General features: G+C 32.5%; 3 protein-coding genes and 1 non-coding gene across 6 annotated transcripts; 2 read left to right on the top strand and 2 right to left on the bottom strand.

Moving 5' to 3' along the window:
* Positions 1–332: 332 nt before the first annotated feature.
* On the bottom strand, positions 333–3,651 carry LOC133685031 (DNA-repair protein XRCC1). Of its 2 annotated transcripts, none has more exons than XM_062106878.1 (8): positions 3,508–3,651; positions 3,086–3,274; positions 2,794–2,982; positions 2,543–2,654; positions 2,055–2,140; positions 1,772–1,882; positions 1,431–1,517; positions 333–764 (listed from the first exon to the last, which is right to left on the bottom strand). In XM_062106878.1, the coding sequence occupies exons 2-8, from the start codon at positions 3,230–3,232 to the stop codon at positions 423–425; spliced, it is 1,074 nt and encodes a 357-aa protein (XP_061962862.1). In that variant the 5' UTR covers positions 3,233–3,274; positions 3,508–3,651; the 3' UTR covers positions 333–422. The 2 variants fall into 2 exon arrangements, with proteins under 2 accessions (XP_061962862.1, XP_061962869.1); XM_062106885.1 differs by having other exon boundaries at positions 3,528–3,633.
* A 44-nt stretch (positions 3,652–3,695) lies between these two features.
* TRNAS-AGA (transfer RNA serine (anticodon AGA)) lies at positions 3,696–3,777 on the top strand. The gene has a single exon. It is a non-coding gene; the product is annotated as a tRNA-Ser (tRNA).
* Positions 3,778–3,829: 52 nt separating this feature from the next.
* LOC133684818 (centromere protein C-like) lies at positions 3,830–9,331 on the top strand. Of its 2 annotated transcripts, XM_062106864.1 has the most exons (12): positions 3,835–4,113; positions 4,585–4,790; positions 5,195–5,283; positions 5,377–5,479; positions 5,603–5,781; positions 5,922–6,565; positions 6,657–6,869; positions 6,965–7,010; positions 7,931–8,040; positions 8,203–8,311; positions 8,417–8,524; positions 9,123–9,331. In XM_062106864.1, exons 1-12 carry the CDS (start codon positions 3,970–3,972, stop codon positions 9,248–9,250), a joined length of 2,079 nt encoding a protein of 692 aa, XP_061962848.1. In that variant the 5' UTR covers positions 3,835–3,969; the 3' UTR covers positions 9,251–9,331. The 2 variants fall into 2 exon arrangements, 1 of the variants encoding a protein (XP_061962848.1); XR_009838449.1 differs by lacking the exons at positions 8,417–8,524; positions 9,123–9,331 and having other exon boundaries at positions 3,830–4,113; positions 6,965–7,087; positions 8,203–8,221.
* Positions 9,332–17,001: 7,670 nt separating this feature from the next.
* LOC133702907 (F-box/kelch-repeat protein At1g80440) lies at positions 17,002–18,590 on the bottom strand. Its single transcript, XM_062127244.1, has one exon. The coding sequence runs from the start codon at positions 18,291–18,293 to the stop codon at positions 17,226–17,228; it is 1,068 nt and encodes a 355-aa protein (XP_061983228.1). The 5' UTR covers positions 18,294–18,590; the 3' UTR covers positions 17,002–17,225.
* Positions 18,591–27,359: the final 8,769 nt, after the last annotated feature.

Raw genomic sequence — 27,359 nt, 5'->3', positions numbered from 1 at the left:
AAAGTTGAAATAATTAAAATACCCTTACTTTAATAGCTTAAAAAATTTGATCTAAATGGTAATGAAATCATTTTCCTGTTAAAAATATAAAAAAAAAAACCATGTACATGACAAATTACAAATGAAGAAGACTGAAATACTCCTACCCGTAGCCTTTTTTTCAAAAAAAGTTTTGTTCTTTGAGGGTTATAATAGCCACTATACTGTAGCGTAAAATAAAGGTGCATCCATTGTTTGCTGCATGGTTTCTTCCACACCTTTTTAGAATTTTTGTTGATAATTCAACACCCAGCAGGCTATACAGAAGACGCTTTTGGCCTGTTTATCACACATTTCTCAAAATTTTCTTCTAACGTTTATGAAGAATCATCGAAACATCTATTGTACAAGATAACAAAACCCTTCAGATACAATTAAATTCACTAATCATTTAAAAATTTAGAAGCAACAGTATTGTACGCCATGTCAACTTCCTCCTCTGTCATTTCAATTGTTTCATCGCTGTCATACTCTGCTGCATCACCAGTGACGGCGTTTGTCCTTTTACTACTCCCACTTTCATCACTTTTCAACCTTTGTGTCTTATTCTTTGAACCATCTAAACTGCTAAGTTCTGCTTCATAGATTTCTTTACATGCCTTCGCCTTCCTGCAAAGATCTTCCTTTGAAAGAGAAGATGAAGCATTTCCACCATCTACAAGCTTTACCATCTCCTCAACTGCGTGAGGGACAACATTCCACTGATCTGTTATTTTCCGGACATCCTAAGCAGACAATAGTGACAAATTTTAGAGCGGTATTCATAAATGTTAGCCAAACTAGAATGCATAGTTCATCTTTGCTGGTAACACTAAACAAGTTTCACTCAGAACTAGTACAAGGATTGAACTGATGATGAATTTCTGAAGGGAAATCCACTATCAGTTCTGGAGAGAACAGTTATATTGAAGTAAGAGTGATGAAATCACGATCCTGGTGTGCAAAGCAGAACAAATGGCCTGACCCCTTCCCTTGGGTCTAGAATGGAAGTTCAATATAACCAAAAATCTGCAAAGGGTAACTGTGCTAGCAATGCAATGCCAGCATTCAACATAACTGAAAAAATATTAAGAATTCTAAAACATTTCTATGTAAATCAACCAAAAAAGTACAGAAAGGGTAAATGATCTGCAAAAGCAAGGTGGTTTAAGCAAACTGTCTACGGAAAAAATTACAACTATTTAGAGGACCGCATTTAAAAATCACAATGAACTGAAAAGCCAAGTGCATTTTTCTGCATTACTAATTAATCAATTTATAGGATTTGCCTTAAAATATCTTCACTCACCACGAAAACAGCCAGTATTTTTCAATGGAAGGAGATGTGAATTAAATCAGAATAAAATTTCATGTGGATTTGAAGAGTGTCATTGTCTATGAGAACATTATACCTGATTTTGTTCAAGGAAATCTATGGCATCTTGTAAGCAAATTAAGATGCCTTCTGCAGCTATTTGTTTAATCTCGCTTGGCTCTGGCTGTTGAAAAGGAAAACTAAAATCAGGTTCCTAGAATATATTCTGCACAACTTGCATGCAAATAAGCTAGAAACGCAGCAGGGTTAGGCATGTTTTGACCAGCTTAAAATAATAATGAGTGAAACACAAAGCTACCTTCATATTCATATGTGACACATCTGCTCTAAACAGATTTCATTTTTTCCCACATTCAAGAAAACTCCTGGTGAACCAAGAAAAGCTTTTGCCAGATCAAGTTGTTAGATGTCACTTACCTTTTCCTCTTGACTCTCCAGCCATGAGATGGTTCTATTCAAATCGTCAATAACCCACTCCTTCACTTTAGAAGGAGAGAAGCACTCTTTAGTAGGATTAGATGCTCTAACCTGAGAAACATGTCACAACAAACAACTAAATATTGATGGCAGATGTAAGAATTGTTGAAAAAGAATTAAAATGTCACGTATATACAAAATTTCTCTATCATACGGGAATGGTTGTAATGCAAGGAAGGCTTGTTGCAATTCCCTCATCAGAACACTAGTATACTACACTAACCTTGTAGGATGTAGAGGCAGTTGGCTTTGAATGCAACCCACTTTTGACCTGTTTCTCAGATTTTCTAGGTGGGGATGCCTTTTGATCTGAATTGCAAGCAATCTTTGTATTCAGACTAAATGACGGGAAAGGGGGGTGACTCCCAAAACATAATGTGGAGAAAATATCAAATACATGTTAGAGTGTTTGCTTCTGTGGTTTGCTTCAGCTTTTGAAGCAAACCACAGAAACAAAATGTTTGGTAAAATATAAAACGTTCTTTACTGTGTGTGGGACCTACTATAATTTACGTTTCAAAAGCAGGTTACCCGAAGCAGCATCAATCTGCTTCGTATTTTCTTTTGTCAGAATCATGACAAGAATGCATAAACAAGTTATTTGTTCAATATGCTAAAAGCATTCAAGATGTGTGATACTGAGAAATAAGACTTAAAAGAAAGTTTATCCCTTGACAAAAATATTTGGAAAAAGGATAGAGATTACATTACCACTGCCTCTTTCGTGTGAAATATTGGATTTCCGCCAAGGTTTCCCAGCATGCATAAGATAACTATCAATTTCAACTAGCTTCTTGTGGCTGTAACACTCTAGTATCCATTCCTGTGGCAAACATACGACAAACAAAGCATCGCATCAAATTATTGCTAAGAACGAATAAACAAAGTATGAAATGGAATATAAAAAAGAAAAGGCAGCTGATTCAGACACCGCAAACGCATATACTAGATGCAGCAACAACCTTCTTAACAATGGTTCCACAATCCGCCTCAACTTGTCGAAACTTTGGAGTATTTGAATAAGCACAAACCAAGAGAGTGCAATCTGAGGTCCAGTCTGGTCGATACTCCGCTCCCATTTCTAAAGCCTGGGACCGCAATGTAGCACGCTCAGGATTAACAAACCCGGACAATACAAACACCACACCGTCCTGCCAAATCAAAGCATACATCATAGTCATTATTAATAAAAGGACGTCATATGAAACACAAAAGTCACATCATTAAACCCATCAATGAAGCCATAAGCAATACCAGAAGTTTAGATTGTTCGTCTTCGGCAGAAGTTGCTGCTGCCTTCTTCCCATGAGATTTATTCTCATTGTCTTTGGAACTCATCCATGAAGGAAGATTTCGCTTTTTACTACTACCCCCTCCACCACTTCTCTTTGAATCCGACATGATTCAAATTAATATAATAACGATCTCTCCCGTCTCCTTCCACTGCACAAAAATCTTCAATTTCTCAGAAGCATGTATATATGTTTTTGCTATCAAAATCAGAATCTAACTGGCATTGTAAACATGTACTTTCATGCTCAATTTGGACAAAAATAAGCACAACCAAATCACAAACTCCAGTAATTAAAGCTCCTTGGCAACTGATGGACAGATATAGAAAACAAAACTAGTGATTTAGGAGAGTTAAAGACAAAAAAAGGAATAATCAAACTTACAGGGCAAGAGAGGAAACTACCTTTTCTTCCTCCTTACTCTTTCCTGTGTCAGTCAGGCCCCGGACAGAATTTGGGGGTTTTAACCTTTAGGTGGCTTTTATTTTTTTTCTCCCGACAAGTTTGGGATCTCTCATCGAAAAACAATCCTTTTAAGAGAAATAACAAGTAGCAGGAATGTGAACAGCGAAGTGGACGTGCCGGAGTGGTTATCGGGCATGACTAGAAATCATGTGGGCTTTGCCCGCGCAGGTTCGAATCCTGCCGTCCACGATGTATATATTTTTTAATTTAACTTTGAAAAAATTGTCTAAAACAAAGGGGCTACACGCTACAGTCTCCAGTGGTGTAAACACGCAATCCATCCCGCTCGCTGTCTTTTCGAATCCAACGACTAAAACTAGCCCACCCACGTTCCACTTCTTTTCTTCTACTCTCTCTGCAAATTTGTTTTTTAAAAAAACGATGAACTTGGAGGATCCTCTGCAGAGATACAGCGGATTGTCTCTCTTACACAGATCATTAGGTTCTCTTTCGAAGCCTCCTTGTGACCCCGATCCTCATCACGATGATGATCTTCTCTCCGCCCACAATTTCCTCAAATCCCTGGTACTTCCCCCACTCTTTTCTTTTGTTTTAGGGATTATTCTTCACTTCCTCTGAATATTCACTTCAATTTTTCATTTTCTTATATAGAATTTCCTCTATTTTTATAATTTGGTCTTCTTTGTCTACTCGTCTAAGTTTGAAGTGAAAGCGCCTGGCTAACATTTTTCTTCAATTTTAGCCTAACGAGATGCGGCGTTTTTCCTTACTATCAGCTTTTGTTTTCAGAAAGGATTTCTAGGCTCAGATTATAGGGTTTTATTTGTGGAATTTGGTTTTTTTACTGCTGATTTCCTTTTATTTTTGCCTGAGAAATTGTAGCATTTGTTCCCATCTGTTGTAATTTTGTGAACTTTGTGCTCAGTTTAGGCTTCTAAGAAATTTTAAGTTTTTATTTTCTTTCTTTAATATTTGTTTATTATAAGCTTGGATTTTCGAATTCACTAACTTATTGATAATGTGTTTAATTTACAGCCTGTCAAAAATTCTGATAAACTTATAGAGCAGGCGAAAAGTATTTTAGATGCTACTTCAGGACCTGTCAATGCGGACTTGCCAAATGATGCAATGCCTGAAGATAAAATTGAAGTTGTTGTTCAAAAGGCCGCGGAAAGTCCCCGGGCACGAAGACCGGGTTTAGGGCGTAAGCGTGCTCGGTTTTCTTTGATTCATAATTCAAGGTAAAGCCAGTTCACATCTCTAAGAAAATAGAGTGAAAGAAGTAAAAGGAGGTTATAGTTTTATAAAGAATGATATAAATAATATATTGGATCTCAAGCCTGTCCTTTGACATAGCATAGAGTCTTGTATTTGATGATTAGTTCAAATCTCACTGTTTTTATTTTATTTTTTAATTATAATTATAATTAATTAATAATAAGTGGACTTATACAAATTTCGAACCTAAAAACTTAAACTTGAGAAAGTGTTTTAGAGAATAATAATATAAATCATATTTCGGGGCTAACCTAAAAGTTTTTAGATTAAAATGATTCTTTAACACAGTTGGTGTTTAATTTACATTGAAGGTGGTTTTATTGATTTCTAAATATAATTATTATAATTATCATGTCTTGATTTGCAGTCAACCTAGTGTGATTTTGGAACCAACTTTGGATATGGATAACCTGAAAGACCCAGAGCAATTCTTCTTGGCTTTTGAAAGACTTGAAGGTCACTTGCACATTGATTGTTGTTGTTGTAGTTGTTGTTGTTGTTGTTTTTTGTAATGAAAGAGTAGCTTATTATGTGATGATTGCTGTTCAGATGCCAAAAAAGAAATGGCAAAACAGACAGGTCGTGTTTCAATTGGTTCCAATCAATCCAGTATGGCAATGGCTCCACGGCCTCGTCGACCTGGAATGCCTGGGTAAGATTAATGTTTATTTCTTGGTTATATAAATGACATTATATTAGCTAGCCATTTCTGCATGTCTTTCATCCCTTTTGTTTTTAGCTTGGCCATATCACACAGCATTTTTCTACATTTCAGGAGATCTAGGACAGTTAAATATCAACATCTCTATCCAACCATGTCCTTCCAGGAAACTTCTATAGAAGACATTCTTAGTCCATCTAATCCTGGCTCACAACAAGAAACAGTCAGTCAAGCTGTTGCATTTCAACTAATGGAATCGACAAATGTTGCCTTAGAAGAATCAGAACTAGCTGGTGAGTGGCTTCTTGTTCAGGAACAAGGTTGATCAAGTCTAAATTGATTCTCTCTTTGAAGCTATGATGTACAATAGAAAATCCCGCATTCTTTTTCCTGGATAAAATGCCTGGTGACATTTGTAATTATTTCCATTTAGCGTCAATGGCCAAGGCTGAGAAAAGGGTAGATAAACTTCTAGATGAGTTGCTTGCCTGTGATTGTGAAGAGCTGGATGGGGATCGGGCAGTCACTTTGTTACAGGACCGCTTGCAGGTCAAGTCACTTGACATAGAGAAGTTGAACCTTCCTGAACTGCTTTATGTGCAAAGGACCAATTTGAACGCATTGGGAGGGAATTTGCCAAAGCCTAGGAATGTGTTATCACATATACATAATTTACTGAGAAGGACTTTAACTCCTATGAAGCAGCAAATTCAAGGAAATTCTACTTCCAGTTTTGGCTCGCCCACTCCGCAAAAAAGTCAACTGGCCTCGCTAGCATTATTGAGGAAACACATACTACAGTCAAATCCACCAACAAATCCAGTGCTGAAGTCTCTAATAATTGAAGAAGATGACACAACAGCTGGTAATAGTAGTCCAACTGAGGTGGCTGTTAAAGCTCTGAATGACAATTTGACAAGTCTTGGTTCAGGTAGTGATGTTCGTCCTAGTAAATCTAGTGCTGAGGTGGAGAATAGCAATGTTGGTGTGGATAATGGAATCACGTATGAATATTTAAGTCAGCTTGGTGGTGATGCGGATATTCAAACAAATGGGCCAAATGAACTGGAGGACATGGTGAGTTTCCTCTTCACTAGCTTATGCATTGGCATTTGCATTTTCTGAAACTCCTGATCAGGATCTTACCTCGTGAGGCTCTGCAATGCAGGTAGAAGATATTCAGCAGAAAGCTGTAGATAAATCTCTGAACGGCAATTTGAGTAGTCTTGGTTCTGGTAGTATTGTTTGTCCTAGCAAAACCAGTGCTGAGGTGGAGAATAGCAACATTGGTGTGGATGATGGGGTCATAGATGAGAATTCAAGTCTGCGTGGTGGTGATGTGGATATTCAAACAAACAGGCGAAATGAACTGGAGGATATGGTGAGTTTCCTCTTCACTGGCTTATGCTTTGCCATTTGCTTTGTCCTGAAACTCTTGATCAGGATCTTACCTCATGAAGTTCTGCATCTGCACAGCCTGAAGACACAGCCATGGAGTATTTGAACCCACGGGATCAGTTTGGTATGGCAATCTCTCTCTGTTTTCTACAAGAAACACACTGGTCAGATGCAACTTGCAAAATGATAATTGCCTAAAGTGTAAGTTGGTGTTAGTTTATGGCTGAGGCCATAAGATTATTACCTGTTATGGGGCCTTTACAGTGGGCGTTGAAGGGGATTTGGAGATAGCCTTTCCTTCAGCATTTTGCATGAAGCGTCTGTTCTCAAAAGTAAACCTGCACCTTAGTGGTTACAGAAAAGCAAAAACATTTAGACGTTGAAACACACTCCACACAAATTAGTGATTTTTATAACTCCATCCGTGGTATACCCCATAAAAAAGGCACTATAATACAATTTGAGGGCATATTTCGCAATTGTATTCTTCCACGAGGCCCCGAAGCAACTCCTTTAAGGTTATATTAGGTCTTATTCTCAATCGCTAGTTTATTCAATGGCAATCATGCGTGAATTCTTTACCATACCTGATACTCCCACCTTTGCCTTTTCTTTTTCTTTTTTTGCTTTTCTTTTGTGTGTGTGGGTTTCATATACTTGAAGTGAGTGAAGACTAAATTCACCATAGCTTTGAACAATCAAAGAGTTCATTATGTTCTAGACTATGGACGTGCAAAGCCATTTTAATTAATGCAAGGCAGATGATTTGCATGTCTGGGTACCAGGAACAGAGGGAAGTTTAGATGAAGTTTAGATGATGAATGTATTTTGTACTGTGAAGAAAAATGAGAAGTTTGCCGAATGAATCATGTTGACTTCAGTTCTCAATTGATTACATAACTATAACTTGAGGAGTTTAAAATTGTAGATATTTATTAAGATTCTGCATGCATTAGGAGTCTCTGATTTCTCTCTCCTTTTCATTTACATGATTGATTGTTGTGACATTACTATTTCCATTCCTTTTTTCTATTTCTGTGGCAGAACAATTAAGTGCTGCATTTGTTGAAGACCATGCAATGGATAGTTGTCCCGAAACCGAAGACAGGGACCTAGAACAAACCAAAGCCATCACCCCGAAACATAATAATGAGGTTTATATTTCTTCTTGTGTATTCTTTCATTGAATTTGCTGCTTTTGCTCACTTGTTATGATTTTGGTGAGTACCAGTGGTGTATTTTAATGATCAGGGAAGGGATCATGTTCTTCTGTTGGAAGTTTGTCTTGAAATTTGTTTTTATATCCTGTGGAACAGAGGGTGGAGAAACCTCCTGTGGTATCAACAAATAAACAAACCAAAGAAAAATCATGTACAGCCAAACGACGCAAGTATAGATCACTCTCTAAGAGGCAAAGCCTTGCAGGTGCTCACTGTTGTGTCAAACTTTCCATCATCTGGCTCTTTTTTTCTCTCCTTTTCCTCTCTCAAAGTTATTGTGTTGACAACTTGATATATGTTGTTTCCATAGCTTCTGGTACATCATGGGAAACAGGAGTGAGGCGAAGCACCAGGATTAGATCAAGACCTTTGGAGTATTGGAAAGGGGAAAGATTTTTATATGGTCGCATTCATGGGAGTAAGTCTCGTCATACCTTGTCCTATGCATTTCAATATACAAGGAATTTGTTTTGTCATGATACCGTGTTGCATTTAGTCGGACTGTATTGAAATCTTTAATTGCTAATATGTTTAACAAATTGGTTCTCAAGTTTTTCCTATGTTTCTTTGATGGAATGCTTTTTGTGTTGCCTCTCCATTTTTTTGACTCTCTGATGTTCGAAGAAACATCACTTGTCTTTGATATTTAAATTCAAGGGAAGCACTTCAGCCAAGCTCACTATCCAAAAATAAATTGATAATTCAATAATTTTATTTAATTTTAAATTCTGCTGAGTGAGACATTTTTTCAAAGGGATAATAAACATATTGTTTATGATTATGCATTTTTCTTTTAGCATGGCAGAATAACGGATTTATGGAGTTGTGATTATCTTTAAAGACTCTTTGCTTTTTGAAATAGAAAGTTGCAGCTACAAGGGGTGTTAAATAAAAAATGGACAGCAAAACTTTCATTTGATTTCTTCAAAATCCTTTTCATACAAAGCCATGGTGTCACTTCATTTTATGATTAAAATCATGATTTGTTGATCAATTAAGTTATATCTGTATTGCAGGTTTGGCTACTGTAATTGGGATAAAGTACGAGTCACCCCAAAATGATAAAGGAAAACCTGCTCTCAAGGTGAAGTCTTTTGTCTCTGATGAATACAAGAATTTGGTTGAACTAGCTGCTCTGCATTGAGATAGTTTAATCTGGTATTACGGACTGTAAGGATAACTTTTTTTTAGGGAAAATCCTAATCAAGGCCATGTTTCTATGCAATTTTGTCTGTGCAGTTATTGTGTAATTTGTCTTTCGCTTTGAACTAGCTGCTTTCTGGGGGAGCGGGGATTCCCCTTTTTTTGGATGTTCATGATGCGGGTGTTGAAGGATATCCCACACCCGCATTCACTAGTTAAAGCATGGTATAGTCCCACATGTGAACGAGTATAGTTGTAGTTGATTTTAAAAGTATTTTTTATTTAAAAATATATAAAAATAATATTTTTTTTATTTTTAAAAAATTATTTTTAATATTAGTATATTAAAATAATTTGAAAATATTAAAAAAAATATTAATTTAAAGAAAAAAAAATAAGTAAAGGTAAAAATACTTTTAAAAAATATTTTTGAAATATAAAAATAAACAGATTTTATATAAGCAGCCTTTGCGGGGGGGTGTGACGGGCCTTAGGCCTCCTCATGCACCACATTAATGATAGGTGTGAGTGACACGGGTGCTTCTCATTTTTTACCATGTTTGCATGAACCAGTGGCCCGCATGCTAGAGTCGATACCATTTGTATTAGATAGTTCAAGGAGACATTGATAGCTGGATCAGTACAGCCCAAGAAGCCGATAGTATAATTACTGAATAAATAAATCAAGGCTTTCCCCTCTAATGTTGGAAGGTGAAACGATTTCCTTTAGGTCTAACGTCCCACAAAATTGTAGCAGTCCCTTCTTTTTCTTGACTCAGATGACAAGTCTTGTATTATTATGTACTGCCTTCGCTTCTGGAGTCATCAATATTTCTTGACTTTGATTTTGATTTCGATTTGTATGACTTGGTTTTCTTCTTCCGCTTTAATTGTAGCTGTGACTCGACCTTGATCACGTCAAGATTCAAGGGTCCACGATAGAAATCTTATACAACGTTAAGAACATATAAGCTTCCATTGATTTGAAATGTTCAAGAGTTACTGTACTTGCACTTCTTTGCTTCTTCATTCTGAAGAGGTCTTGACATTACTTGTCAAGAAAATTGTTAAAATTAATTTCTGCGTGGAATCTCTCTCATTGAACCCTGGTTCAAGGAGCTAAAGGACTTGGAGGGTGTTTATGAGTATAAGCATAATATTTTTCATTTGAAAATGTATTAAAATAATATTTTTTAAATTATTTTTTACATTAAAACAATGAAAATATATAAAAATAAATTAATTTTAAATAAAAATAAATATTTAAATATTTAAAAAACACGATTTCAGTTGCATTTATAAAATAGAATTGTAAAATTTGAAAGCTGCGGTTTTCTTGCAACTTATGATTTTGACGATGCCCGAGTAGTCCCTGCGTTGACCACTGACCAGGGTTGCAATCAAGATTTTTGGCGGTTCCCCAAGTTTCCACATTGGCAACTTGCATTCATTATTTTGAAGATAAACAAAAAGAGGAAAGAAGAAGAAGAAGAAGAAGGAGAAGGAGACATTGATTTTGTTATCGCGAGAAGTCATGTTGGTTGAATATACGGTGGATTAATTATTCATCTCATGCTCTGTTATCTCGTCACTGATTTCTTGAGTAGCAAGTTCCTTCCTCAAAATTGTTTTTTTTAATAAAAATTAAAGGTTCAATCAACGAAGGAATGTTCCACCACAACATTCTAAACATCTTCGAGCAGGGTAAAATTACATTATTTATAATTTTAAGAGGTGTAACTTAATTGATTAAATTCTAAATTTACTTTCTAGAGATCACCAGTTTGAGTTCTATAAATTTTAGAGCCACTTGAGGTTTACATGATCGTTAACTTCAAGACCCGTAGAATTAGTCGAGTGCATACAATCTGAGCCGAACACCCACATTAATAAAAAAAGTACATGACTTATTCAACTATGGAGGAATATTTTTATTATTGATCTCTTGTTAATGAAAGTGATTTTATTGATGCTTTTTTCTCTTGTAAAATGTATAATTTGCTTTGTTATTGAAATAAGAATTTAATTATTAGTAGTTTCTTTGTATTTAATTTATTAATTTAACCATTATAAATAATTAATTGGTTCAGTCACATGAGATGTCAAACAATTCCAGAGATGTTTAATGAGTGGGGTGTTTAATGAGATATCAAACAATTTATTATTTTAACCATTATACATTATAACGGCAGGGAGGGCTATCTCTTTCTGTATTATACAAGGTTCAGTGGCATGTTTAATGAGTAACAAATAAAAAAGCTCCAGCATAGAAAATTAATTAGAAGCACTATTTTTTATTTTAGAGTGTGTTCTGTATTGTGGTAGCGGTTATGTTTTAAAATATTTTTTATTAAAAATATATCTAAATAATAATTTTTTATTTTTTAAAATTAATTATTAACATCAAAACATTTAACAATATATAAAAAAAAAATTAATAATGAGAACACGTAGCCAGCGTTTTCTCAAACATAACATGCTCTTAGACTTGGAAAAAAAAAAATCAAAATAGGGGACCAGTTGTTGATTCTTGGATTATGTTTGGGCCGGCGATTACTTCCGGACAACATTCCATTCATTTTTAGTCATGTAAAATTGTCAATGCCTGATGGATGTGGGAATTTAACGTGGACAATCTGGACGTGACTATACGTGCAAGGCTTGAAAGTTGTATCTTTGCAATTTATTTGAATTAAGCTTTACTAAATTAATATTAGCGTTTAAAGAAGAAAGTAGAAACCACGCGCATATAGTAAATTTGGTCTCTCCTCTTTATTTAAGGTCTGCGGGCTTCATAGGATGTGTGACAAATAAATGTGTGTAACTGAAATGGTCAAACATTGGCATATTATATTATTATTATTATTATTAATAAAAACCTAAGGATGGAAGGGAAGTCATTGTGCACCGAGACACAAAATACTAGTTCGTTGTAATAATGTAATGACAGAATTGTCATTGAGACAAGATTGTTTATTCAGCATGGTACTTATTTTCAAATTACACGGGGATATATTGGTCTTTTTCTTTTCTTTTTTGTACAATAGAATTACTTAGCTACCCCTGAAATAAAAAATAAATAAACTTATATTCAGGAACTTTATAATCTTTTTAATTTTTTAGCATAATAAAATGATTTAATAATGCTTAAATACAAAATTTACTCATTTGTCTTCCAAGAGCTTTTCCATCCTCTTGTCATGGCTTTTTGGTTAATATAAAAATTACCCAAGAACAGTTTTGTGTTTTAATAAATGTTAAATATTCTTAAAAATAATATTTATTGGTACACCAATTCCACTTGGGAAAAAAAATAATTTTGAGCTAATCCTCCCCTTTTTTGCTTTGATGTCTTATTGAAAAATATAAATAGAAGTTTTTTATATGGGCTTTAAATTAGTTTAAGTAAAATAATTTATAATAAATCTATATTAAAAAATTGTAATTCAAAATTTCAAGTTAAAAGTTTTTCTCATATTTTTTCAACTTGATATCAATGTTTGTTTTTTTCCTTTTTATCATATGTGCAAGGACTCAATTTATGTGTTAATTTTTTAATAAATGGTAAAATATTATTGGTTATAGTTTAAAAGTATTGATACATAAACAACTCATGTATCTTACTAATAGAACACATTTAGAATTACATCATTATATATCTATTGATTGACTTGTATCATTGGCTAATTACCCAGCAGTGTTTCACAAGAAATTAATGGAAAATAATTTCTATTTTGTTTCCAATGGGAAGTGAAATTATTTATTTTCCTTCAGAAATAGTAAAATTAGGCTAATAAAACATATATACAGTTATGGGTGATCATTTTCGGTTCGGTTCGGTTTGGTTTTTATCAAAAAAAAGTAAACAAACCGAAAATTATTTAAAAAAAACCGAAACCGAACCGAAACCGGGTCAAACCGACCGGTTTCGATTCGGTTTGTTTTTTAGGGAAAAAACCAGTTCAAACCTATTTGGCTTGATTTTTCCGGTTTTGGCCCGGTTTTCTTGGTTTTTTCGGTTTGGCTTGGTTTTTTCGTTTTGGCTCGGTTTGACTTGGTTTTTTTCAGTTTTTCCTGGTTTCGATTCGGTTCGGTTTTTTTGGTTTTCTGCTTATAAAACCAAAACGGAACCGAATCGGCTGATTTTTTTAAAATTTTAATTGATTTTTTTTATTCGATTTTTTTAGTTATTTTTTTCTGATTTTCTTAATTTAATTGATTTTTTAATTTTTTTACTAATCCCTGTATATAGTTGAAGTCCAGAGTCAAGGCAGATGCAATTACGTTTGTCACCATGTCCCAATTTTCCTGATGATTTTAATACATGCGGGATGACTAGCAAAACACATGGTGGAAAATCGGACGCAAAGTCTACTTCCCTTAATTTCATGCAATAACTGAGCAACTTGTAGCCTGAGAATGTTTGATTTTGTATTTTAAAAATGTTTTCGAAAAAGTCTGGAAATTATTTATTTATTATTTTAATTTTTTTTATTATTATTAAAAAAATATTATTTTAATTAGATGCGTGAGATATAGTCAAGACGTCACAGTCTCCTGAATTCTTTGGCACGACAAAAAAGCAAGAGCACATGATCTGCTTACTTTTCGATGTTCATTGAGCAGAAAATTATTGATAACTTCATATATTAATTAACAACATTTTAACGACAAATTGGATGTGGTCTGACCAGCCCGTTTATCTCACTAGTTTATTTGAAAGCTTAGTTAATTAATGTGTATCAAGTATTGAGATGGCTATTAATTAATTTTTTTTCTATCTTAATCACCTGCAAATCACATGCATTCTGAAGTTGACTTCATTAATAAAAGGCCTAATCTTTCTTTGAGTGAAGAAAATGGAAGTCTAGGAAAACATTTCCAAAATCCAGCCAAGGGCAGCAGAATATATTCTACGGTGCCGCATTCTGAATTTTACACCATTCTGATTCAAAATGAAAAGAAAAATCCCCTAAATTAAATTTTATGGTGATTAAGCACAACTAATAACATATTGTCAGTTATTTTTTTGAGTTTATTTTAAATAAAAAGACAGATACGAAAGAGGAAAATCCTAGATAGAAGTATTTCTATTATTTGTTATGAATCATAAATTTTATTTTTTATTTTTATATATATTTTTTATTTAAAGTGACCCCCCTAGAATAAATAGTTAAATATTCAGCTTGAATACTATAAAATTTTTAAGAAACCATCCTCATTTAGATCCTAGTTTTTCTTAATCTTGGGATATTTTGCCTGTCTTTCTAAATACATTAACAAAAACTAAGCTATATAGAGAAAATAATATAGCAATGAACAATGCTATCCCCACTTTGGCCTTTTAAGAAATATATATTGACCTAGCAAATGAGTGGTAATTTTATCCTTTTATAGAGATATGTTAGTTATTGACAAATAATTAAGGATAAATTTGACTTTTAACTTTCATTATAAATAGTAAAATGACATGATTGACAACAAAAACTTGTATTTAAAAGCATTTTAAACTTTTTTTTTTCTAAGCACATTTAAATTACTCATCTGCAAAAAATAGAGCTCCCTCCAGGGGGTTTTCTTTGCCATTTTCTTTTGTTATAATTAAGTTAGTTTAATAGCAATTTGATTTTTCATATATATAAAATATTAATAAAAAGAGAAAATGGTTGGCCAAAGAGAGTGTTCTATCATTTATATTTCATATTATTTTAGTTACTATTTTTTTTACTGTTATTTATTTTATTTTTTTATCTTCTTTTAATTAGTTTTTTTTCTTCAATTTTATCATTGATCATTAAGCTTTATTTGATTTTAATATCAAATTTAGTCCTCATTCTTTTGATATTTTTAAATCCCTCTGATAACTAATTTTTTTCTCAATTTCATCCCTCATCATTTGATTTTATTTATTTTTCATGTCGAGTTTGACCCCTATTTTTTTTACTGATGTTTATTTTGCTTTAGATATTTTTTTATTGCATTTTTTTTATTTTATCCCTTGATTTTTTTTTTATTGAGCCATGGGTTTCAAAGGTTAACATGGTTGAATTTGATCTTTTTAGATCCTTTATATAAATTATTTTTTTAATTTCATCTTGTAATATTTGATTTTTATGGAATTGGTCTTCATGCTTTATTTTTTCGTTTTTCTTTCTATAAGATTATCCACATCCTATGCCTATGGTCACGGGGTTGGCGGATTTATCTGGGTTAGCTTTGATTTTTTTTGTTGCTCTTTTTTTCCAGTTTCATGCCCAACATTTTTTTATTAAGAATTTTTGTTCATTGTTTTTTGGGGTTTGTCTTCTACATAGTCATCATTGGCCTTACGACTACTATCATAAGTTTTAAAGGTTAACATTTGTTAACTTTCATCGTTTCTTATGTTTTTTTTTATAAAAAAAATCAATTTCATCCTCCAATATTTTTTTAGAGTTAGCCTTTGTGCTTTTTTCTTCTTCTTACTTTCTTTTTTATGAGGTTATCTCAATCATGTTTTCATGGTCGCGATGTTAGTGAGTTAATCCTGGTTAACTCAAATTTTTTTTTCTTGATTTTTTTATTATAATAATTTTTTAAAAAAGTTTCATGCCTCAATGTTTTTTTTATTGAAAATTTTTCTTTGTTGTTTTTAGGTTTTTCTTTATGTGTGTCAAGTCTTGATCTCATCATCACAATCATGAGTTTCAAAGGTTAGAATAAATTGATTTTGATATTTTTAGGTCTTTATATATATATATATATATATATATATATATATATATTAATTTCATCCTTCAACATTTAATTTTTCATAGAATTGATCTTTATGTTTTTTTTCACTTTTTTTATAGGATTATCTCAATCATACGCTCATGGTCATGAGATTAGCAGGTTAACGCATGTTGACCCAAATATTTTTTTTATTTTTATTTTTTTTCAATTTCATCATTCAATATTGAGTTATTTTATAGTTGAACTTCATGGTTTAGTTTAGTTTAGTTTGTTTTCATTTGTGATTTTGTTTTCACCTTTTATTTGCATAAATAATCATTTGATTGAATATCCTAATATTTTTTTTTAATCTTATTCCTCAACATTAAAAATTTTTTTGAATTAATTTTCATGTTTTTTCCCCTCACTTTCCTTTCTAGGTCATCAAAATCATATGCAAATGGTTGCGAGGTTAGTACGTCTATACAGGTTGACTCAAGTCTTTATTTTTTTTTGCTTTTTTTAATTATAGTTCTTTCATCAGTGCAAATGATTATTTCACAAAATAAAAATAATATTAAAAAAAATATAGTTGTTAAACACAACTAAATACATGACTCATTTTGCGAGATCAAATATCTTAATTTTAATTTTTTTATATTAATTTGATTAATTAAATACGTGTGTAAATATTTTAATTTATGATTAATAATTTTTTTATATTCAGGTTGTATATTCAAAGTTTTTTTTTTATAAAAACCCTCGACAAAACAATCACGGACACAAAACTAGGTACAAGCTGGTAGGGGAAAAAGCTTAGGGGGTCTATAAATAAAGAACTGTTTATTCTTCGTTAAAACCTATGTTCTTCTCGACAGCGACAACTAATGCAGGCACCATCCATGTTAGGAGGAAGTGTTTTTTTTTTTTTTTTTTTTTTTGTCTTCGAGCTGTGTGAATTTTCCATGCGTGGATGTGTTTGGGATAGAAATCTAAGTGAGGTATGGATTTTATTTTTTTTGTGTTGGAGTCACATAAATAAATCAAGAAAATGCAAGATTGGCAGTAGCTTTTTGTACATTAAATGAACTGTACATTATAAAAAAAGAAAAAGAAAAAAAAACAATCACACCTTATCAGATCTGTGTTCCAAACATCCTTACTAAACTAGAAAAAGAAGGGTTTGTGTTTGAAACAATGTTTTGAGAGCTGAAAAGGTAACACTGCACCCTGTTGTTAATGAATTTACATGTGCCAAAAAGAAAAAGAAAATAAAAAAATAATTAAATCTCCAAGTAACATCCCGATTGAACATGGCCAGAGTATTGTTGAGGTGTCTCCATTTTTTTCCACTTGTAATTCTTCAAGTCGAACACGTAAGCCATGTAGGGCTCACGGAATCCCGCCGTACCAATCACCACCAATTTATCCTGCCACGCAGTTACACTAGCAATGTTGGACACGTCGGCAGGAAGATCGGCAACAGGTTGCCACGTGGATCCTTTAAGTGCCACCACATAACCGCCACGACACATGTAGAGCTCCCCGTCACTCCCGCACACGCAAGTCTTCGGACACATGGCATCTTCCAACAAGTCATCGAGCACATTTTCCCATTGCCAGGAGGCAATCTCGAACACCTCAGCAGTTCTCTCAAACCGGCCTTGCATCTCGGTGCAGTAGCCTCCTATGACATGGAGCTTGCCATGTCGGAAAATCGCCTTGCATTCGTCACGCTCTCTCGCCATGTCAGGTAACGAGAGCCACTCATCTTTTGCCGTGTCATATGCCATCGTGGATCTCAATGCATTCTTGTCGCCATCGTGTCCACCCACAACATACACCATCCGATCAAAATCAGATGCGAATCCAAAAAATGATCTGCGCACACCTGGCATGTCAGATCCGCGCCGCCACGTGGCCGAGACAAAATTGAAGATGAAAACGGAAACGGAAACCTCCCAGGTCACCGGATCCAACCCACCCAGCACCACAAGATCTGACCCAACACTGGCCACCTGGCAAAACAAGGGCAACCCATTTGAGAACCCAGGAATCGGGGGTAACTCACACCAGTCACCTGTATCCGGTTCAAGAAGAGTGAACCGGTAGACCGGGCTGACCCCATTCTTCATGATATTAGAAGCTTGATTGGGGTTAACTCTCGCCTGTGCCATCACAACAAGCTTTTGACCAGTGCAAGTGGCTCTTCTAAGCCGGCGAAACTCCGGTGACTCGGTCTCGCTTTTCCAAGACTTGCAGATGGATACAACTGTTGCCAATTGCTTGTACTTCACCCGGATCAAACAATCACGAGCTATATCATAAGGAAGGCCTGGAATTAGCTCCATGACCACTAAAAGAAGGGGGGGAAACGATATCAACAAGCACGAAAGTGTCACTAGCTGAAGGTTTGACAAGCCCAAATAAAAGCAGGGAGATAACAGAGCAAGTTTTGCTGTGACCACTCAAGAGACATGGCGCTTCTAATATATAGGAAGATAAGCCTTGTTAAAGGCGGTTATTATTATTACTGTGTTCTAGAAAGGTGGGAGCAATTGGAATTGGAAGACCGAGGGGTCGAGGATGACCATTGGAAGCAGCCTGCTGTTACTTCTTTTTTCTTTTTCTTTTTTATCTTATAATAACTGCCTTGTCCCTTTGCTTGAATTTTATACTAGTGTGATGTTTAACAACATAGCTGAAGGTGTAACCGTGTAAGAATCAAAGAATGGCATTGCTTAATATAATATTTAGAAGGGGTTTGAAATTGCGGTAAATATTATTTTTTAATGTGTTTTTTATTTGAAAATATATTAAAATAATATTTTTTTATTTTAAAAAATTATCTTTGATATCAATATATTAAAACAATTTGAAAACATAAAAAATTTAATTAAAAAAATATTTTTAAAACGCTAAAATAAATAAAGCTTAATACTAGGATCGGGATAACTTAACTGATCAGTTCTTAAATTTATCCTTTAATAATCATGAGTTCAAGTTTTTCAAAACCATTAAATATTTATATAATGATTAATTTGAAATTAGTTAAGTTAATACAGATACTCTTATTAATAATAATAATAATAATAATAAAAAAGTGTCATGGATTACGGTGTCAGAAACGATGTATCTCGGACGTTGTTTTGCTACTTCAATAATAGAATTCATGTCAAGCTATCGTAATGGCAACTTGCAGTGCTGGAATAGCATGTGGCGAGATGCTATAGAAGCAAGCTGTATCACATTTTTTTATTGCTCTGATTGGGGCATTTACTGCCATCCGCCTGCCTGTCTGTTCAAACAGCAATAAAAAAACGACAACCATCAAACAATAACTTCTAAAACATGCCTCACAAAGCAGCAAAGTCATCTCACTCACCTTGCGGACGGAACAAGTTTGATCTAAAACATGCCTCTGTGTATTTATTTAAAATATATCTTATTTTAGGCGCAAAAAAAAGAGCGTCTCAAGTCTCCACTTGCAGGTATATATTATTTATTATATCTTGATGGATGCGTGATTTCTATCCACATCCGACCACTTTACTATTTCTGGCTAGCCGACAAGCTCCGCAGACGGAGATGGAGATGGTTTTGTGGGCTGACGAAATCCATTGATGACTGGCGGGGACCTCTGTCCTTTCAATGTGCTTACAAGGTAAAATTCGTAGCAAGGCGTGGGCAAAATAGAGGTCAGGCAAGCCACCTGTTTGCAAATCGATTAACAAAGACGGAGACCATCGTCTTGGATGGTGGTAAAATATCAGATGCGTTCATCCGTGATGTCAATACGCACGAAGCTTATTCTTTCACTGAAAATAGTATTTTTGAATGTTGCTGTTACTGACGGGTGCGGTCAACTTGATGATATCTGTGAAATTAGTGTCTGGAAGATTGCTCAGAGATTTTAAAATAATTACAAAAAATAAACTAAATGAGGGAAGAATTTTATTGTTGGTCAAGAGACTCAAGACACACAGATTACCGTGTATTAATATAATATATGAATAAAATTCTTCTGGCCAAAAAAAACTAGTTAAGTATGCAATTGGAGGTATGGTTATTTTTTTATAAAATATACTTATTATTAAAAAATAATTAAGAATAAAATAATGTGTTGTTTTTCCACTACGGTATAGGTATTGATTTACTTTTAAGGTTACAAAGTTTTAACCTTTGGGTGTGGGATTCTTTTGTCATTTTTCATGATTATTTTTTAAATTTCATCCATCTTCATTGGAAATTTATATATATTTTTTTGTTTTGGATTCATTTGTTAATTTAATTTTTTTAATTTTGCACTTTAATTGGAGATTTTTATTTATCCTCTCAATTTTTTTTCAAATAAGATCTTTATTTTCTTAATTGCTATTTTTTAATCCTTCAGTTTTTTTTTAATCACTTGACATTTTCATGATTGAGATTTGGTCTCTTAAGTTTTTTTCATTGCTTATAAACCCTACCCAAAAGTCAATTTGAGACAATGATTGAGTTACAGGTCTAGTAGATTGACTCGAGTTAACCTCAACCAACCAAATTCCTTTTAAAAAAACAATTCAAAGTGATACCATTTTGAAGAAAAAAAAAGGAAAATAGTCAATGAGTTTTGACTAGATCTTCCTCGATATTACCCAAACACAAATCAACTTAGGTTTTTAACGGTCTTACACTTGATCAATTTTCCCTTAATTTCTTTTGGAACTTGGCCCGTTCATTGGTCAAATTGTAAAGACGAGCAAAGTTTTAAAATAGTTGCTTTTTAGATGTGATGCTTCCAGTTTAGTCAGTAACTAGGGTTATGAGTTTGAAAAGTTTACACAAATCGATATTGTTTTTTTTTTCAATTATATCATTTGAAGGTGTTCGTTTTTTTTTTAAAGAAGCTTCGTTTATCTAGGTGGCTTAGGTTTCTTTTGAAATCTCTCTTTTTTTATCTTTTTTTTTTAATTTTGTCCTTTAAAGTTCAATTCTTTTTAAAATTAATCTTTGTTTTTTGTTTTTTTTGTTTTACTTTTTATTTGATTATCTTGTCCAAATGATCCTACTTGCAAGTTTTAACAACCTCACTTAGTTTTCCTGGTGTTTTGTTTTTTATTACTTATTTTTTATTAATTTTATTATTCTACATTTTGATTCACGAGAATTGACTTTTATTTTTCTTAGTTAACTTTATATGATATTGGGTCATGAGTTTTTTTTTTTGTTTTTTAAAATACTTTTTTTCACCTTGCAAAATTGTTTTATCTAAACCAAAACAGGAGTGTAATGAATTATTCATCTTTGAAGCCGTGGTGACTTTCCAGGGATCCATAGCAACCGGCAATCCTGACTGCATCCATGCTACAACGAATCAATAAAGCAACAGAAAAAGGGCCTGCCTCTTGGCAGTTTTGCTCTTAGCTACTTTGTTTTCTCCAGACGGAGCCCTGTCTATCCAGCCCAAAACCCAGCGAATACTGGCAGTGACAGTGACAAAAGCCCACCGGCCGACGAGAAATTCAACCCATAGCGACTTGGCCCGGTCTGTTCAAGCATATATAATCTTGATTAGGTGATGAAATTTACCACGTAAAAACAAGGGGAATTTGAATTTGCATTTCACAATCACAACTAAATGTTCCAAGTATTTGATAATAATTCCTGTTAATTTTTTGAAGCCTGATTAGAAAACAAGTGCAACCAAGATTTTTGTTTTCTTTTTAATACTAAATTAGCAACTAAAACAAATTATAAAAATAATTAGAACTAAAAGTGTGTGTATATATATATATATAAAAGGTTTAAAAGAATCATGGGATTGTAGTAGCTCTATTATGATAGAGAAAATGCTCCTATATATGGATAATTTTACATATAATAAGCTTCTTTTTCAAGATACAATAATCCCTTAAAATTTTTAGATGCATAAAAAATTCTCCAAACCTTTTAATTAATTTTTTTACTCACTTGAATCAATAAAGTATAAGAAATAAAGTGCAGTGAGACTTGAGAGAAACTATATATATTGTTATTAAATTATGTGTAGAGATATATGAGAAACTAGGTAAAATTAAAGAGTATTTTTAAGACTTTTTTTATGGTGAGAAAATTATGTACTTTCCTGCCTTAAACACATGTCTTTTACACACACACACTCAATAAAGTATTAGTTACCAAATATATTTAAAATAATTAAATATAATAAATTAATTTAATCATAATAGCCAAGTAAATAAAATCTATTAATTACTGAAAACAACTATCATTTATTATAATTCCAAATCAATATTCTAACATTCTCCCATAGGATTTAAAACTATTCTTGTAATAAATAAAATAGAAGTAAGTAATTAATATTGTGTAATAAATGGTAGGTATCTTTTGGTTTTGACTCTTCACTTGGTTTTAATAAATCTTAATTTAAAGAAATATAATAACTAGAATGTTTTGAATTAGGTTCTTTAGATCAAGTTTAAAATTATTATATGCACAACACATAAATGATTTTAAGTTTTTATTAATGTTGCTCTTTTTTATATCATACACACATATCTCATCTCATGAGTATTTTTAAAAAATAGTTCAAGCTCTTATAATGATAACCCCATCACCATACGCTTATTTAGGTGAATCTTTCTAAGATGTTTTGTTACCAACATCCTGTAGAAAATTTCCTTTAAATTCATTTAGATATTAACTATTTCTAATCATCACAAAAAAAACATGTTATTATAAAAATAAGACTCGAGACCACCCTGTAAGATATATGTATTGTTTGTGCTCTAAGCTCCAATTACCTAACAATTTTATTTTTATCTGATGAACTTCATTCATGGAATCACCATATATTTGAAAACATGTTTTTACTATTGGTTATTAGTTCAAGGGTTTTATTTTCATTGACCGAACAACTTGTTGGCATGCCAAACTTTTATTAAGTGGATTTGCAATATTATTTCCATACCCTGAATAATAATAATAACAATAATAATAATAATAAATAACATCATGGAATATCAAATGTCTTATGACTAATGATGATATATCTTTTTTTTCCCATTAAAATTCTTACCCTTAGTCCCGGCTATAATAGTTTGGCTATCAAATTAATACAAGTGGTATTAATTTAAAAATAAATGATTTATCAATTAAAAAAAAATAAAATCTCTCAGCTTCTAAACTAGTAGGATCTAATGCAACTAATTTTATTTTCACGCGGAATGACTAATTATAGCTTTAGCTTGTTTAACAATTTTTTAATAAATTGTACGACCACATAACATAAAATGAGTTCATGTGGGGCGACTATTTTAAGCAAAATATTTTACTATATGGTCAGGGTACAAGTCAATTATATTTTTGTGAGCACTACATAGGGTATACAAAAGTGAGTTAGGTTTAATGATGCAAGTCACAAGAATAAGGGCACTTTAAATTAAATTCATTCTAATCTTTGAGGTTTTTCTAGAGTTATTTTCAAATGTGATGGTAGGTACGTGCTACTTTTATCGATGATTACTATATAAAGATCTGGATTAAGGACAAGCATGGAGTGTTTAAGGATTTTAAGCAATGAAAGATCATGATTAAGAATAAAATAGTAAAAATGGTGTAGAGATTCATGATAAACGATGGTGTAAAATTTTATTCATGGATAGGCATGTACCCTAACAAAACAACGTAACTGGAAAGGTGAGCACAACTTGTTAGAGAAAGCAAGATCCATGTTATCGAATATTATATTTTTTAGGGATATTTTGGTACAAACTATTTCCAGAGCTTATTATCAGGGAGAAACCAAGATCCATTTTATTGAATAATATTATATTATTATTACCACCACCACCACCACCATTATTATTATTATTATCATCACTATTATTACTATTATTATAAAATATTATTATTACTATTATTACTAACATTATCATCATAATTAATAATATTGTTAGTATCACTATTATTATTACTATTAATATTATTATTGAAATAACAAAAATTATAAACTTGATTTGAAGGATAAAATTAAAAATCATAAAAACTTTAATAAAAAGACAAAAAAACAAATAAATAATCAAAAGAAAAAAAGGCTAAACTAAAATAAATATTATTACTATTGAAAAAAAATCATAAATTTGATTTGAAGGATAAAATTAAAAACTACAAAAGTTTTGATAAAAAAACCAATGGAAAAAATAAGAAATCAAATGTAGAAGGACTAAATCGAAAAATATCATATACACAAATTAGAATTGAAGGACTAGATTGAAAAAAAAATACATCTATAAAAGAAATAAGAATGAAATAAGAAATTAAAAGAATGAGGATTGAAATGAAAAAAAAAATATATGAGAAATTATAATTGAAAAACTAAATTAAAAAAAACTTTTATAAAAAAAATAAGAAATAAAAAATTAAAAAAATAAGAATTGAAAATGAGAACCAAACAACAAAAAAGACAATGATGTACTTTAGCTTTTAAAAAAAAAAGAAAGAAAGAAAGAAAACAAAAATATACAATCTCGAGCATTATACACCTACACGTACCACACCATGTAGAAAAGAAGACAGTTACACATCTAGTGAGATGATGAATAGTCAAATTGGTCACCGAGTTGTGTCGCACGCTCTACTTGAAAGGCACGTGCACCACCTAAAAAGCAATTTTATTTTTACCTTTTCTAAAGTTAAAAATGTGCTTTTCACCATACCTGAATAAAAACCATAAACACCCGTAGCTAGTATCTCAATAAATTTTTAATTTTGGAGGTAAAAAAATATCTAGTAGCTCAATAAATTTTTACTGTTAAAAAGCTTCTGAAAGATAAAAAAAAAAAATCCATAGTTTACAGTTATAATTTTTTTTTTTACTCTGAGATAAAATAATAATTTTATTATATAAAAAATAAAAAAATATATAAATCTCCAAATAACTAATGAGCTAATAAAAAGTACAACAAACTCAACTTCTAAGACTTGAGCTTTTCTTACTCAAGGCAGAGAATTAATGGCACTATAATAATACACTGTAAACCGTATATAAATTTACAATGAAACTCCCATGCTTTTTAACTTTTCTTTTAAAATCATTACTTTGATTGATATTGCAGTGAAGAAGATCGGCAACAGCTTTCGTTTTCCAAATTCAAACATTAAAGGGCTTGATGGAGAAGGTGAAAAGTTTGGGATATTGAAAAAATTCGAGCTAGAGAAAGATTCGCTGTATCGTGGCATGAATTCTAATCCTAATCATATACCGACTTTACAGCATAATTCTTATGGGTAAGGATTGGTTTGGCCTAACAGTGAAAACCTTGCGGGATTTAACAACGCTCGATCGAATTGCGATTAAGATATATTTCCTGGCATGGAATAATCTAATTAGCCGAACCGAGTATAAATAGTCAACGAACCCTAAACGGCAAACCGGCTGCCTCTCTTCTCTCATTCACTCTCCCGCGCAGCCGCCACCCAAGATTGGCCTTGGTCCTTCACCATCGCGTGAAGACCCAGTCACCCACGAACCACCTCTCTCTCAACCCCGTTCCTCTCTCTTCTCTCATCCAACCAGTTTCGGGTTCTGTGAGATCTCTTGGAAAATCACCAATTTTTGTTCTCTTTTGTTCTCAAGTTTTTTTCTCTCTTCCCAAGGAAGGGAGAGGAGTGGAAGGGAGAAGATGGAGGAGAGTAAGGGTCCGAAGAAGGTGGTGTCGGCGTGTGATGTGGAGGCGTTGAAGAAATGTTTGGAAGAAAATAAAGGGGATTACGTCAAGTGTCAGTCCCAGATTGAGGCCTTCAAGTCTTCCTGTTCTCTCAGCAAGCATCCTCCTTCTACTACCTCTATGGAATCCCAAACAAAGACGGCTTAATGAACTTCAGTTATTTCTGGTTTCGGAGAGGTTTCTTCTTAGATTTTGACGGCGACCCACTTGCTCCGATTTATTTTAACGTATTGGGCATATATTCTTCAATTTGTTGTCCTTGTTTGCCGAAAGAAATTGGTTTTATTTTGTGATACTAATAATTAGATATGTTCTCATGTTGAATCCTTTATTTGTTCAAAAAACACTATCTGAATTCCCATTTGGTAGGGCTCACGCAGTACAAGAACTCCTAAATCGTATAAACTGAATTCGATTGATGTGTGAGGTAGTTCATTTTTATAGGGAGTTCTTTTTACTGCTGTTCATGGCGAGGCTTTGATCAATCAACTTTTGGTGGAACTTGATGGTTAATTTTCAGCGTTTCACTCGGTACGAGAAAAAATCCGCAGCATAATTTGAACTCGTGTTTTCTTATGCCATAAGCAAGCTCTCTCCGTATAGCACTCGACAATAGATTTTAAATGTCTCTTCCTGACCTATTTTCTTTTCATGGAAGCAATGCGGTTGATGCAGAGATGTTCTGTGATATTCCGGTGGTATTTAGATGGATTTTTTTTTAATTTTATTTTTTAATATTAATTTAATTAAAAATAAAGCCTTATATTTGGATTTGATTTGTTTTTTTTATAAAGTTATCTTATGTAATAGATTTGACTGGATTATTCTTATATATTTCTATTTCAATAATTTTTAAAAATATATAGTTTTAAATTATTTTTAATGAAATTATATTTTTAATAATTTTCAAATTATTTTTAAATTTATCAAGTTAATCACAGGTCACAAGATTTATATGACCCTCAATACAGCACTATGTTTATTTAGTCTAGTACAATACAATGCACAATGAAAGTCTTGTTTGTTTCTTCTTTATTTTTTTAATCAATGTTTTTTATCTTTAATATTAGATTTTTTATCGATTTATCATACTTTTATAATATGGACTTATCATACTTTTATAACATAGATCGCAAGTTTAGTGGATTAACTCGGTTAGCTTGAGTGTTTTTTTAATTAACATTTTTTTTTAATTTTTCTTTAATATTGGGTTAATTAGAAATTAAGTTTAATGGTTTGTTTTGTTTGCTTTCTATGTAGTTATTCTGGTTTCATGACTCAAGAATAGTGTTTAACAAGTTCACTTGAGTTGACTTGTGTTATTTTTTGTATGATTTTTTTTAATTGAAACCTTTTCCAATATTATCATTCAATATTGTATCGGTTTGGAATTGAGTTTTATAATTTGTTTTTTATAGGGATTTTTTAGTCTCATAATAAGAGTTGCGAGTTTTGTCATTTTAAGTTTTTAACCCCTGATAAATTGAGTTGTTTTTTTTTTTAAGAGATTATCTTAATCTCATAACCCGAGTCATGGGCTCTTCAATATTGAATTTTATTTTCGTTGGGTTTTTCCCGTCTCATGACTTGAGTCATGGGTTTTGGTGGGTTAACCCAATCGACTTAATTTTTTTTTAATTGATCTTTTCCCTTCAATTTTATTATTTAATATTGTGTTTTAATAAGATTTAGGTTTTATAATTTATTTTG

Source organism: Populus nigra, chromosome 1, assembly GCF_951802175.1.
Source record: "Populus nigra chromosome 1, ddPopNigr1.1, whole genome shotgun sequence".
Lineage (NCBI taxonomy): Eukaryota > Viridiplantae > Streptophyta > Magnoliopsida > Malpighiales > Salicaceae > Populus > Populus nigra.
This window is presented reverse-complemented; position numbering and strand designations above follow the sequence as displayed.

Excerpts from the sequence above, each read along its gene's own strand:
- LOC133684818 (XM_062106864.1), top strand. The coding sequence starts at position 3,970 with ATGAACTTGGAGGATCCTCTGCAGAGATACAGCGGATTGTCTCTCTTA. Across the intron at positions 4,791-5,194 it reads TCTTTGATTCATAATTCAAG|TCAACCTAGTGTGATTTTGG; the intron begins GTAAAGCCAGTT and ends CTTGATTTGCAG. Across the intron at positions 8,525-9,122 it reads ATATGGTCGCATTCATGGGA|GTTTGGCTACTGTAATTGGG; the intron begins GTAAGTCTCGTC and ends TCTGTATTGCAG.
- LOC133685031 (XM_062106878.1), bottom strand. The coding sequence starts at position 3,232 with ATGTCGGATTCAAAGAGAAGTGGTGGAGGGGGTAGTAGTAAAAAGCGA. Across the intron at positions 2,983-3,085 it reads ACGAACAATCTAAACTTCTG|GACGGTGTGGTGTTTGTATT; the intron begins GTATTGCTTATG and ends TTGATTTGGCAG. Across the intron at positions 2,141-2,542 it reads TTCACACGAAAGAGGCAGTG|ATCAAAAGGCATCCCCACCT; the intron begins GTAATGTAATCT and ends CTTGCAATTCAG.
- LOC133702907 (XM_062127244.1), bottom strand. The coding sequence starts at position 18,293 with ATGGAGCTAATTCCAGGCCTTCCTTATGATATAGCTCGTGATTGTTTG.